The sequence below is a fragment of the Myxine glutinosa genome, chromosome 2 (assembly GCF_964187855.1).
Source record: "Myxine glutinosa chromosome 2, kmMyxGlut1.1, whole genome shotgun sequence".
Lineage (NCBI taxonomy): Eukaryota > Metazoa > Chordata > Myxini > Myxiniformes > Myxinidae > Myxine > Myxine glutinosa.
In genome coordinates, this window is record NC_136262.1 from 215,923,323 (window position 1) to 215,937,192 (window position 13,870).

Below are 13,870 nucleotides of genomic sequence, written 5' to 3' on the forward strand. Positions count from 1 at the left end.
CCTTATTTTTCTGCTATCGATCAGAGTAACTCAGGAGACTTTGGGAGTAGGAATAGAGGTTTGGAGGTCTTGGGGGTGATTTACCCTCGAACAATAGTCGTGTTGGCTTTGAAAACAGTAAAGAAGTAAAAGGTAGTGGCCAGTGGGTATTTACTTTGAAGTAACCATTTACCGTTGTTGTTTCAAGGTGTTGTACCAGCTGCTGTCTGTGCTGGCCGATCTTCCTTCTGTGCCTGCCTCTTCCGTGCTGTTGGGGGTCGTCCGCTTCTTCGTTGTCTGCCTGGGTGGAATTGCGTTTGGAATCTGTGCTGGCTTGCTTGCTTCATTTACCACCAGGTTCACATATCCAGTTCCAGCATTGGAGCCTATCCTCATCCTGCTCACCTGTTACCTCGCTTATCTAATCACAGAAATGCTCCATCTCTCTGGGATAATGGCGTAAGTACAGCCTTTTCTGCTTAACTACTTTAAAAGTTTTTTTTATTATTATTAAAAAAAAAAAAATTGTTCAACGAGTGGGCCCAAATTTTCATTGGTCTTCATAGCCTTGTGCCGTACCTACTTGCTGTACTGCTTGAGCATTTGCTTGCCTTTCACCAAGCCCAGATGTGCTTCGGCCAGGATGGGTGACCGAGGGGGTTATACGTTAGTTGTTATTGTTGTTGATGTTATACACACACACACACACACACACACACACACACACACACACACACACACACACACACACACACACACACACACACACACACACACACCTTGTCCATTTATAGTGGATGCTATCTTCATCTTTGATTATTTACTTATTACCTACACCACCAAAAGTGGATGCCTCGAGGTTATGTTTTCACCCCCTGTCTGTTTGTTTGTCTGTGAACAAGATATCTCAAAAAGTTGTGGACGGATTCGGACGAAATTTGGCAGAGATGTAGTGTATGTGACAAGGACTAATCGATTCGATTTCGGTGAAGATCTCAATATGGATTCGGATACGAAAATTGTTTAATTTCTAAGTGATTCTTCACCATTGAGAGATTGGGTGAAAAGCGATATAAAACATGATATTTAAAAAGTTATGGAGGAGTTGTGACAAAACTAGGTGGACGAGTTGGTTAGGTGACAAGAACAAGCCGATTAGATCCGGCCTATCAGTGGGATACAAAACATAAACTGTTCACCCTGGCAGAGGTATGCGCTCTACCGAGTGGCGTTCTAGTTTTATTCTGTAATCGTCCATATTTCTGTATTGAAGTTCATAATAGACTACGGTGCCTTCAATAGCACTCAATTTTGGGTCGCACAAGCTTTTAAAATGTTTTTGTTTCGCATGCAGCCTGTGGCTGCTGGTTGCATCATTTCTCTGGAAGCACATTTGTGCCGTTGATGCAGTGCCCCAATTACCAGCGAGCTGGTACTCACTTTGCCGACTTCGGAAGGATGACAGGCTGAGTCAACCACCCTGGAGTTAATTCTACGATCGACCGGGATCCAAACTCGGCATCCTATGATCCCAGGCCAGCACCCTAAACGTTAAACCAACACCAGGCTTGCTTTTTGAATAAGCAATGGGGAATGAGGTTCATCAAGCAGTAAATTATCTGCCGAGGCTGTCCAGATGTGGGCCTTCCCCGGAATGTTAAATGATTGGTTGTGTATTTGTTTTTGGGATAGCCAAAATGTAAGGGTGGGTGTCAGGTGGAGCATGTTGCCGGAATGTATGGGATTTGGTGTAGACAACCTGCACAGACTTTATGGCGTAGCTTCGTCGACACCAAAGTAGAAATGAATGGAGAGCTTTTTGGAGTTGCATAAGTTAACCACTATGAAAAAAAAGAGGTATTAATTATAATATCCTTACGAATCGAACATAAATATACAATAAAGTTAATGTAAATATAATGTACCTAATCAACAAAAAGTGGAAACTATTAAACACGAATTTCTATTATTAAAACGTGGCATTGAGCTATTTGAAAACGTGTGCTTCATGAATTTCTGAGTACGTGCTCGCCCGGACACATTTGCGAATTTGCAACATCCACGGAGGCGACAAATTTAACAAGTGTCAAATTATCACCTCTCATTACACAATTTTAGATGCGAAAAATGAAACCTTTGCTAAAAATGCATTTATCTGAGCAGGTGAGTGTGGAAGTGGGCGATATGGTGATGATTCATGAGCATACTTGATATTTAACGTTTTTAACTCAACTGGACTACCGTCCAGTTGAGTTCATCACATACTGAACCCTCCGGCATCCGTGGTCTGTCGTCGCCGTCGTCTGTCGTCCGTTACCTTTTTGACGTTAACACTCCAGTGTCCACAAATATCAACCGATTCTGATCAAAGTTGACATGCAGCATCCTTACCCCAAGGACCAGGTTAGTATTACATTTCAGCCCGATCCGCTGAAAAATGGCGGACTTAGGCGACCATTTTGTTTTTGGTCATGAAAACGACGTTAACACTCTAGTGTCCACAAATATTAACAGGTTTTGATCAAACTTAGAATGTTTAACCATTACCACACAAGAACCACCTTTAGAGGCCTTTTTCCCTGCAGAGCAGGGGTTGGCTTTTTTCGGGCACCATGGTCGCCTTTTTGAAGCAATGTTTTATGGCCGGATGCCCTTCCTGCCACCAACCCTGTTAGGGTTGCCACACATTGCCTGTTAGGGTTGCCATTACCACACAAGGTAGGTTGCTATTGCATTCCAACCCGATCCGTCACAAAATGGCCGCCATAGGCCGCCATATTGTTTTCAGCTCCGAAACGACGTTAAGACTTTAACGTCCACAAATATTTATGGATTTTGATCAAACTTGGTGTGTGAGACTCTTACCACACAACGTAGGTTGCTATCTTAAGTCAAATCTAGTACAGACAACTGACCTACTTTAAAGTTGTCCAGTCAGTTCAGTTGAGTTCTGCTTCCCTGGAAGCTCTAGTTTTTTATTTATTTATCAAAATGACCAAAACAATTAACCTCAGAATATTCCAACTTAACATTTTTTGAAAGAATGCTTGATATTAAGCTTTGAACGAATGTAAGTGCTTCATTGTTTAATGTATGATGTGCAAATGGTGCCTCATCACCAGGTATAATTGTACTTGCATTCCAAGAGACCGCTAACCTGCAGTCAGCTTGCTGGAATACTGTGACTGTTGTGAGTGTTGTGTGGTTATACCGTGAGGATGAACATTGATGAATGACCTACAGAGGGCTGCCGCCTCACTGACTATAGCACATTTGTTCAGAGGTTGTTCACATGGGTAAAGTTGATGCACGTGTTGCAAATCGCTAAATGTTTATCGTACAGTACCTTAGTGTTTGTTCTCTCACCATCCCTCTGGTAAGTACCTCCTTAATGTTCAGCCTAACTTTCCATCTGTTTCTCTGATGTGGCCTTGTGTCCTTATTTATCTTTCTCATTCTTGAACATCTGACGTCAACTGTCCAATTTATTGTATGCACCATTGCCATATCGCCTCTCTCCGAAGTTGTTTGTCCCTCTTGCGCTGATTCCTCAATGCAGTTCCACTTATCCTTTCTCGCAGAACTCTTCTCTAGTTTATTTTTATCTGTATTTGAACATTTGAACACCTGGCTTTAAAACTCTCTGGTCGCACGCAGTCAGTCATGGCTGTCGTCTACCGCCCTCCCAAACCACACCCATCATTCCTGTCTGACTTCTCCTACTTTCTGACCCAGCTATGTTCCCTCTCCCCCTCAATCCTCCTCCTTGGTGATTTCAATATCCACATGGACTCCACTGACTCCACAATAACCACTGACTTCACTGATTTACTCACCTGCTTTAACCTCACTCAACATGTCGACTTTCCTACCCATATCCGTGGTCACATTTTGGATCTTGTCTGCTCCACTGGATTAAATTTGCACCATCTCTATGGCTCCGACCTCACCCTCTCTGACCACTTAGCCATCACTCTGACCATCAACATCCCCGCCCCAACACCAAGGCATTATCGCACAATCAACTTCCGTAAGCTAAACGCTCTTTCACCTACCTCATTCTCATCCACCCTCTCTGAAAAAATGTCCACTTCTCCCTTCATTGACCTCCACACCCCTTCCGACCTCACTGACTACTACAACCACACTCTCTCCTCCTGCCTTGACCAGCTTGCGCCTGTAAAAACCAAAACAGTTTCTTTCACCCATTCTGCTCCCTGGTTTACCCCTGAACTCCACCTGATGAAAACTCGTGCTCGCCAACTTGAAAGACTCCGCAATAAAACGGGTCTCACAGTTCACTCCCAAGCCTACAAGGACCACCTACAACACTACAAAGATGCCCTCTCCCGCGCCCGCTCTGCCTACTACTCTCAAATTATCCACTCTGGCTCCGGAAACCCAAAAGCACTCTTCTCGACAATAAACAAACTCCTCCGCCCCCTGAACACCACCACCCAGTCATTCACAGTGCACAACTGCATCTCCTTCCTCTCTTTCTTCCAACGCAAAATTGACAACATCTACAACAGCTTGACCACCGCCGCACCCGCTCCCCCTCCAACCACCTGCCCCCCCCTTGTCCTGCCATCCCCTGTCTCGGTTCTCCCCAATCTCCCCTACTGACCTCTCTGAACTCCTCATAGGAATGAAAACTGCCACCTGCACTCTTGACCCCATCCCCTCCAGCTTTGTCAAAGCCTCCCTCCCTGCTCTCTCTCCACTTATCATTGCAACAATAAACTCCTCCCTGTCTACAGGCATCGTCCCACCTTCCCTCAAAATTGCTGCTGTTACCCCCATTCTAAAAAAACCTGGTCTAAACCCTGACACCCTAAACAACTTCAGACCCATCTCCAACCTACCCTTTCTGTCAAAAGTTTTGGAACACGCTGTAGCCACTCAACTCAAACATCATCTCTCTGCCAATAACCTGTATGAAACATTCCAATCCGGATTCCGGTCCAACCACAGTACTGAAACTGCTCTCCTCAAAATCACCAACGACCTTCTCCTCTCCTCTGACGCTGGCAACCTCAACATTCTCGTCCTCCTCGACCTCAGCGCTGCCTTTGACACCATCGATCACACTATCCTCCTCACCCGACTTGAATCCACCTTTAACGTTACCGGCACTGCCCTCTGTTGGATTAAATCATACCTCTCTGACAGATGCCAGTTCATCTCCATCAATAACTGCAAATCCCCCACTGCTCCCCTCCCCCAAGGTGTCCCCCAAGGTTCAGTTCTTGGCCCCCTCCTCTTCATCCTTTACCTGTCCCCGCTCGGTCACTTAATCCGCCGTCATGGTCTCCAATTCCACTGCTTCGCCGATGACATCCAGCTTTTCATCTCCACCAAGTCCGTCTCCACCGACACCCACTCTATCCTGACAAACTGCATCACTGAAATAAAATCCTGGCTTCAAATCAACTTCCTCAAGCTTAACTGTGATAAATCTGAAATAATCATCATTGGCCCAAAAACGCTCACAAAATCCACCCATAACTTTGCCCTCAACATCGACGGTATCCCAGTATCCACCTCCCCTCACATCCGGAATCTTGGCGTCATCTTTGACCAAACCCTTTCCTTCGACAAATACACTAAACAGATCACAAAGTCAGCCTTCTTTCACCTGAAAAACATTGCCCGTCTCCGCTCATCCCTCTCCTCCACGGCTGCAGAAACCCTCATCCACGCCTTCATCACCTCCCGTCTGGACTACTGCAATAGCCTCCTCTATGGTTCACCCTCAAAAATCACCAATAAACTCCAATACATTCAGAACTCCGCTGCCCGTCTACTCACCCATTCCCGGACCCGTGACCACATCACCCCCGTCCTTTACAAGCTTCACTGGCTCCCCATCCCCCAGAGAATCCAGTACAAAATCCTCCTCTTGACATACAAAGCCCTCCATAACCTGGCCCCATCCTACCTGGCTGACCTCCTCTCCAGACACACTCCCACCCGCAACCTCCGCTCTGCTGGTACCAACCTCCTGACCCCCTCCATCCAGACCAAATTCAGATCCTGGGGGGACAGGGCCTTCTCCATCGCTGCTCCCACCCTCTGGAACTCACTACCTCACACCATCAGAGACTCCTCCTCACTCACCACATTCAAAACATCACTAAAGACCCACCTGTTCAACACTGCATTCAACATTCAACCCACAGCATTTAACCCCTGACTATCTCTTCTCCTTCTCCCTCCTTTTGCTTTAAATATTTCCCTATTGATTCTTGTCTTTTTGCAATTGTTGTTTTCATGTATTGTTATGCATTATGTTTGCCACTCTGTCAAAGCGCCTTTGGGCTTCTGGAAAAGCGCTATACAAAATAAATGAATTATTATTATTATTATTATTATTGGTTTTTTCTGCAATTACCTTTTTTGGACTGTTTTTTTTTTTTTGCAAAGTGTTATGCCTTCGCAGTCGAAGGCGCCGTAGTCGTTATGTTTATTGGTTGTCCGTCCCGCTGTGTGTCCATCTGTGCATGCATAGCAGATTTTCCTTGCCAGGATAACTTGTGAACCGTTGAAGGGATTTTGATGAAACTTAGTGCAAGTATGTACTATGATGCAAACAAAGATGGAGCCCCAAAGCTTCCAGCAAGCCCCCAAAGTACCTCGGTGTACGCCTAGATCGGATACTGTCCTTCAAGCAACACCTAGAAGAAGTTAAGGCCAAGGTGACATCAAGGGTCTCGCTTATCCGACGTCTCGCTGGTACGACCTGGGGAGCCTCCGCCAAGACCCTTCGAATATCCACGCAAGCCCTGGTCTTCTCTGCAGCCGAATACTGCGCCCCAGCCTGGAGCAGAAGCCCACACGTGAGAAAGGTTGATGTTGCCATTAATAACGCCCTCCGCATTGTAGCTGGTTGCTTGAAGCCCACCCCGGCATTCCACCTGCCAGTCCTAGCGGGAATCGCCCCGGCCGGCCTCCGACGGGAGGCTACCACCCTCGCCCTGGCAAGGAATGCCCAGAAACACAACTGGCACATCCTGCACAACACCACAACGATAGTGGCGCCTCCAAGCGCCATCCCTACAACAAGGCGGCACAAGAGATGCTCAGTTCTATCCCTGAGGACCTGTCTAGAAGCGCATGGCTGGCGGCATCTTAGAAGCAGGTGTGGGAAACGGCCGGGCCCACCCGCATCCACCACTACATCTGGGACCCAGGAGGTGGTGTCGCAGGAGAAGACCTACCACGCCTGCAATGGACCTTGCTGAACCGTCTACGTACGGGGTTCGGCCGCTTCAAATCATCGCTGAAGATGTGGGGCCTGGCAGACAGTGCCGCGTGCGAGTGCGGCGAGCCTGAGCAGACTGCCAAACACATAATTACCACCTGCCCCCTATACAGACCACCTTCAGAAGCCGGCCTCTTCGACGTAGGACCAGAGACGAGGGCATGGCTGCACGACACTGAGCTGGCCATCTGATGATATACGAAAGAAGAAGATGATGCAAAGATGAACTGATTCAATTTTGGGTTCAATAGGTCAAAGGTCATATGCCATTTGAAAATAATGTTGTTGAAACATCTAATGTTTTCTCTCTTGGTTTATGTTTTCTCTCTTGGATTATGAGGCCTTTCATGTTTCATTGAGATCAAACATAACGGTAGGTTGACATCTAACATGGGTGGAGGCATATCCATTGACGGAGTCATGTGAAATTAAATTTTATAGTTGCCCCGCACGTCAAAAGCGAAAAGCACAGTTAAGCATTTGGTTCCCTTTGTCTTTCAGATGTAAAATTTCAGATGTCAATATTCAGATATCAAATTTCAGATGTCAATATCTGAATAAAGTTCAGATGCCAGTTTATGATCGAGGAATGAATGAATGAATGATCGTTTTAAGGCCATTTTCCCCACTAGAGTGGGGGTTAGCCTTGCGGGCCCCATGACAATCGTGGTTCCCTTTTTGAGGCAATGTTTTTATGGCCGGATGCCCTTCCTGACGCCAACCCTTAGTCGCCTCTTACGATGCGCAGGGAAACGGTGTACCTATTCTAAACCGGGTGTGGATCGAGGAATAACTTAATTTAATTTGAATGTTATATTTTGAATGCTGTAGAACACGAATCAGATCATTAACCTGCAGTTTAATAGTACTGTTATGTCGGTGGGGGTAGTGATGACTTTAGACCAGGTAGATTTGTATAGGTAGCCTGCTCCGATTGTTGTGAAGAAGAAGAACCTTGATGTAATAAGTACTTGTTTAGCCCGGATGTCGGATAAGTGTATATCTGTCCCTATTACGAGGAATGGGGCATGTTAACTAGCTTAGGGAATAAGGGTAAATTACACCTTGTTCGTCAAACCTCTGTGATCTATCCTTTGTCCCTTATGGCAGCGCATTAGACACATAGCGCAGGAAGTGCCCATTAAATTGCACTAACTAACAATAAAAACCAACCGGAAGGCAGGCATCAAGCACTAGGGCTGACAATCCCGACTGGCAGGGCAACATCGGTAAAGGCAGGTCGAGAGCCACGCCCAGAAGGACAGTGGATGGGCGGGAGTTGACCAACAGGGAGACCGGGGTAAGAAAGGACTTGCTGATTGGCAAAGTACGACCTCTGACATCAGAGCCGGTACTGAGTTCGAGTGGTGGAGAACTGAGCCTGTGGTGTTGGACTGTGCTGATTGGAAGAGAAGTGCCAATGACGTCAGAGGTGTGAAGTAAAAACCGTGTCTGGCCAAGGTTCTTCCTCTTCTCCCTCTTGTTCTTGGCCCTTCTTGTTCTCGTGCCTTCTTGCTCTCCTGATCCTTTTGGCTTGCTCGTGTTCTGGGTGATGGTGGACGGCTGTGCGCTGACGATTCTACTCTCCTGTCTTGATTTCCTGGACCTCGGTGCAAGCGGTTGTGTGCCGGCATCATCTCCTCGTTACTCTGTTCGCCTGGTGTCTGGGATTGAGAGCTGCAGTTGATGGGAGAGGTGGCATGTGGACGAGTGTAGGAGCGCTGCAGCGCGAAAGGGCGCAACGAGGCCTGGTTCCCGCCAAAGCTCGTGCTTTGCGCGCAACGTCGCCAGCACCCCGGACGGCTTTTGCCGACCCTGACGAGATTCCACCAGTGATCGGAGCTAAGTGCACACACCCCATTATTTTCCAGGTTAATCTTCCTTTCGTCTGTGTTCAAATCTGGTGTGGGGGACGTCCCGTTTAGAAACTTAGTTTATCGTCGCGTTTTCTTTGTACCGGCATCCGTTTTAATAAACCTGTTTCTTTTTGTACATTTAAACCTGTTTTGTTTGAGTTTATTTTTCGCAGGTTTGGGAACTGCCGGCGATTGCGACAGGTAAGACCCTTCGGTTTTCCCTTCCCTTTCTTCCCCCGTGTATAAAAATCCGCATTTGAACTGAACGCCTCGGATTAACGCTCGATTGCCTTCCGTGACTCTCCCGGTGTTAACCGAGAGCAATGACAGTACTTTGGCTTTGAATTTAGCAAAATGTACGGAATCTCATCCCAAGTGAGCATGTGCACAAAGGAGTCAGGTAATTGTTTTAATATGTCTGCCTCTCTGGCAGTCAAAGAAAATTGAAAATCACTGGCATGTTGTCTGTGCCTACACAGAATTCTAAATGGGGTAAGGATGGAAGGACAAAAATGCAAATGGCGTCTGTCATCGAGCTGGCATGCTGGGAGCAACGATTCACATTTATTGCCACATCTGATCCAATTTAAATGCTCCAATTGCAATGAGGTGCTCCATTTGAAACTTTGTTTCTTCGATGATGTAGTTTTTTGATACCTAGGGTCCGTAATAATTGTATTGGTGTTAAAGCCAGTGACCATTTGCAAATGATTAGTAGGATTCCAAACAGGAAACTCGCTGTTGTTTTCAAGGACGTCATAAAGGACAAAAACAGACACGAACAACTAATTTAACGTGTTCAACTAGAACGGGCACTCGGTAGAGCGCATACCTTCGCCGCAGCTACTGTTCTGTACTTGGCATGGGAGTGTAGGGAACAGAACAGTGAACAGTTTTGACCTTTTCGTGACCTTGACCTTGACCTTTGACCCGATTGCTCCCAAAATCTAATCAAATGTGTCCCGTATAATAACCAATCATCCCACCAAATTTCATGCAATTCGGTTGAATACTTTTTGAGTTATGCGAATAACATACACACACACACACAGACATACAAATAAATACACAGCGATCAAAACATAACCTTCCGCTTTTGCGAAGGTAATAAGGTGGTGTAAAGGTGCATCTTCTTCTGAAGGTTTGTTTTTGTTTTCTACAACCTATAAGATCTTTGTTTTATTTAAATTGAATTATATACTTCAACATTGCAGCACACAAATTGTCTTCTTGGCACTTCCAAAAAACTCCAGTTTAGCTGTATATGCAAGTTACATAAGCCTTACAAACATACATAAACTGGACTTTACGTAAGTGCCCGTTGAAGTAAATATTCGGGATTCGTCAATTCTTTACGTCGATACATTGCTTTACATCCAACCCAGATTGGCACTTATTGTCACATGTGCAGGGAACAGGACGGACGCCCAGCACACCTTCTGGCTCCCACGTCTTGACTGAAACCCGGACCCTCCGCGCTCTCTCCCCTCCTGCTCATCTCACAGCTTCGACACTGGTGTTTCCCCATGGGGCAGTGATGGCACTCGCAGCACGTATTTAATGTGTATCCTGGCAGGGCACCTAGACACTGTAGATGAGGCAAAGGATCCAGCAACGGAGCTATCGGACGTGGGAATGCAAAAGCGAAGGTGTGCAAGGATGGAAGGAAAATAAATAAGGAAGAAAGTGGAAGGATGGAACGGAAGATTCAGGAAAGAATGAATGATGAAGATGAATGTGTTACGAGGAATTAATTGGTATAGCGTGAAGGAGAGTGAAATAAGGAACTTGAGGGAGTGAAGCAAAATAAATGACAGAGAGAAGGACACAAAGAGAGAGGGACAAGAGAAGAGAAGGACTAGATGAGACTCGCATTCCTGCGAATAATCTATCTATAATTCCAGTAATCTCTGTCTGTACGTTTGTCTGTGACCGCTGTTTCTCGACAACCACGGGTCCGATATACTTTTAACTTGCCAGGTATATTGCTGGGGACCCGAGGATGTGCCTTTTCAAGGTTTCATATTAATCGGACAATTACTTACCGAGCTATGTCCAAAAAACGATTCAACCAATCAGAGAGCAGCGAACGATCGCGTGTGCCGAACGTGGAGGACACACTCTGCCTCGGATGGCACATTTGAGAGCGTATTCATTTATTTCACGTTTGCAAACTATGTTGGCGTTAAACTATGTTTTACAACTAATAAAAACGAATTTGCGATTCATTCGCTTTCCTGCGCGTTTGTGCACGCGATGGCGATTTCTTTACCAAACTCCGGAAGCCGTTCGCTTTGGACCAAACCATTGCATGTAAATAGAGGGGGGGGATTGTCACCACTCGCAAGCCGTTCGCTTTGGACCAAACCATTTCATGTAAATAGAGGGGGCGGGGGGGGATATAATTTTAGATATAGATATAGTACGGGCATGCCCTAGTAATAATAATTGATTGAGCTCCCAACAGAGTCTGTAACCCTCTCAAGCGGCAAAGCTTCAAATCTGTCTTTCTATGCCCTTTTCTTTTTCTTCAGAGTTTCTACACGCATTACTTTCTGGGGAGTAGGCCCGTCCTTCGACCTCCCTCCTCTCCCTTTCGGCCTCCCCCCGCCCCCCTAGTATGAATTAGTACCGTGCATGTCAATATTAAATTAATTATCTAATCCAATTTTTTTTCAAACATTTTACTGAATGAAATTCGACTTGCGCAAAAATCGACCGAAGTTCCCAGCAACGGAACCCTTATGCAAGTGGAGGACTACAAAATATTACACAATTTTACTTCATCTCGACAAGGTACAAGGACCAGTGACCGGGGATAGTAAGTCAGAGCTAGATGTGTGGAGGAGGATTCAGGTGTGTGTGAATGCATGGAGAAGGGTGGAGGGTGGAGGGTGTAATAGCAGATAAATATTTCAAGGAGATTGAAAGTAAAGGTTCTGATGTCTTGTGTGACGCCGGCCTACCTTTACGGTCTTATCTGGAGACGGTGGCAGTGACAGAGACAAAACAACAGAGGCTGCAGGTTTGCGATAACGACCTGAGTCAGGAGGATTGCGGGAGTGAAGAGGGTGTATAGAAGGAGGATGGATGAACAACCAGACCAATTACATTTGCCACTCGCACTCTCAGCATTGGAGAATGTTGATATTCAGACAAAATTGTGACTCGTAGGAAATATAGATCGTGCTCGGAAATGCAATAAGCAAGAGTTTTAAAAACCCTTCCCTTGTCCTTTTTCACATGACTGCATCACATGGTATTGTGTTTCCAAGTTTGAGTTGAATCCATTATTTATTCCTACATACTTTGTCTGTTTCCAAGAACCTTTCTCGCAGTTTCACTGTCCATTTCATTTGCTATCCTACACGCTTCATCGATCACTTCAAAGTCGATGCCATTTCTTTATTATGGAACTGCAAATCTGTTCTGTATTTCCACATTGTATCGATTCCATATTTGTTTGGCCTTTAATTTATGAATGTCAAATCTCTTTCACATTTGTGCACATGCTCCTGCCTTGTTTAGTTTTATTTGGTTGTAAATTTGATGCATCTGCATTCAGTGATGTCCGTGTTGTTTTTTTATGAATATTCTTATGTGAAAACAGAATTCCACTAATCTTCTGCCATTGTCATTTTGTCAACCAACTCTATGTTTATCTATATAACCCTATTTGTGAACGTCTGTTTGTTCGGTTGTGCCTCATGGACAGCCTAAGGCATTGACTTGGAGAGGGAGGGGGGGGAGGTCCACAAGGGTAACTTTTCACGACAAAAAACATGGGCGCATCAGATTTAGACGAGGGGCGTGTCCATGGGGCGTGGCTTCCTCTGACTATAAGAAGCCCACTACACACAGGTGACCACTACACTGACTTATTTTTCGGGCAACGCCGGGTAACTCTGCTAGTAAACTCTAATACGTACAGAAGGAATCATTTTCAGTGTTTTTAACGTGTCGCAGAAAAAAATGGAAAATCTATTGATTCATCATCGGTCGGGTCAAAAAAGACCTTCCCAATGGGTGAATGGGTTGTTTATTCATCCCAATGGAATTATTACACTTCCAGTGAGGTGCCGAAAACCAGTGAGGTGCCGAAAACCAGTGAGGTTCCCACTGGAAGCCTATTGTTCTTGTAAGGATTATTATTCTCAAACATTTTGTGGAGACGATTTCGAGAATTGCATTTTTGACTTACATTGGCTGCCATTGCCTGTGACATCATAAACTTCAAACATCTTCTTCTCCAGAACCACTAAATGGATCAACACGAAATTTTACAAATATGACCACCTAGCCATGGTGATAAAAGTTTGCGGGAAAAAAACGTCATCAGTCACGTGATATTGCAGCAATCTTGGATTTAAGGAAAACCTTTAAACATCCTTTTCTCCAGAACTGCTGAACGGATCAATGTGAAATTTCATATCTATGATCAACTCTCCATGAGGAAAAATGTTTCTGAACCATGACATCAGTCATATGGTATAGTGGCCATCTTGGATTTAAGGGGGGGGGTTGGGGGGGGGGGGGAATGAAAATCGATATCTCCAGGACTGCTTAACCGATCCAAACCAGAAATTACAGATATAATCGACTACCCATGAGGAAAATTTATTGAAAATGATGACATCATCAGTCATGTGGTATGGCAGCCATTTTGCCTGGAAGCCTATCATCAGTCATCACTGCTTGCAGTTCTAGTATTTATCTTGTTTTCATTTGTTCAGGAAAAATGAAAAACATTTAGCCTTCCACTCTTGTGTTC

The 13,870-nt window shown here is 45.3% G+C and overlaps 1 protein-coding gene across 6 annotated transcripts in view; it reads left to right on the plus strand.

Annotated features, from left to right (window-relative positions):
* LOC137420850 (sodium/hydrogen exchanger 1) overlaps window positions 1-13,870 on the plus strand; it is a 124,409-nt gene that overhangs the window by 20,859 nt on the left and 89,680 nt on the right. For all 6 annotated transcript variants that reach the window (XR_013622478.1, XR_013622477.1, XR_010983207.2 and 3 more), the window contains exon 4: window positions 188-438. Coding sequence is in view for 3 of the 6 variants with exons in the window: in XM_078772250.1 (XP_078628376.1) it covers window positions 188-438 (251 nt within the window). In the remaining 3 variants the exon portion in view is untranslated. The remainder of the gene's footprint in view (window positions 1-187; window positions 439-13,870) is intronic.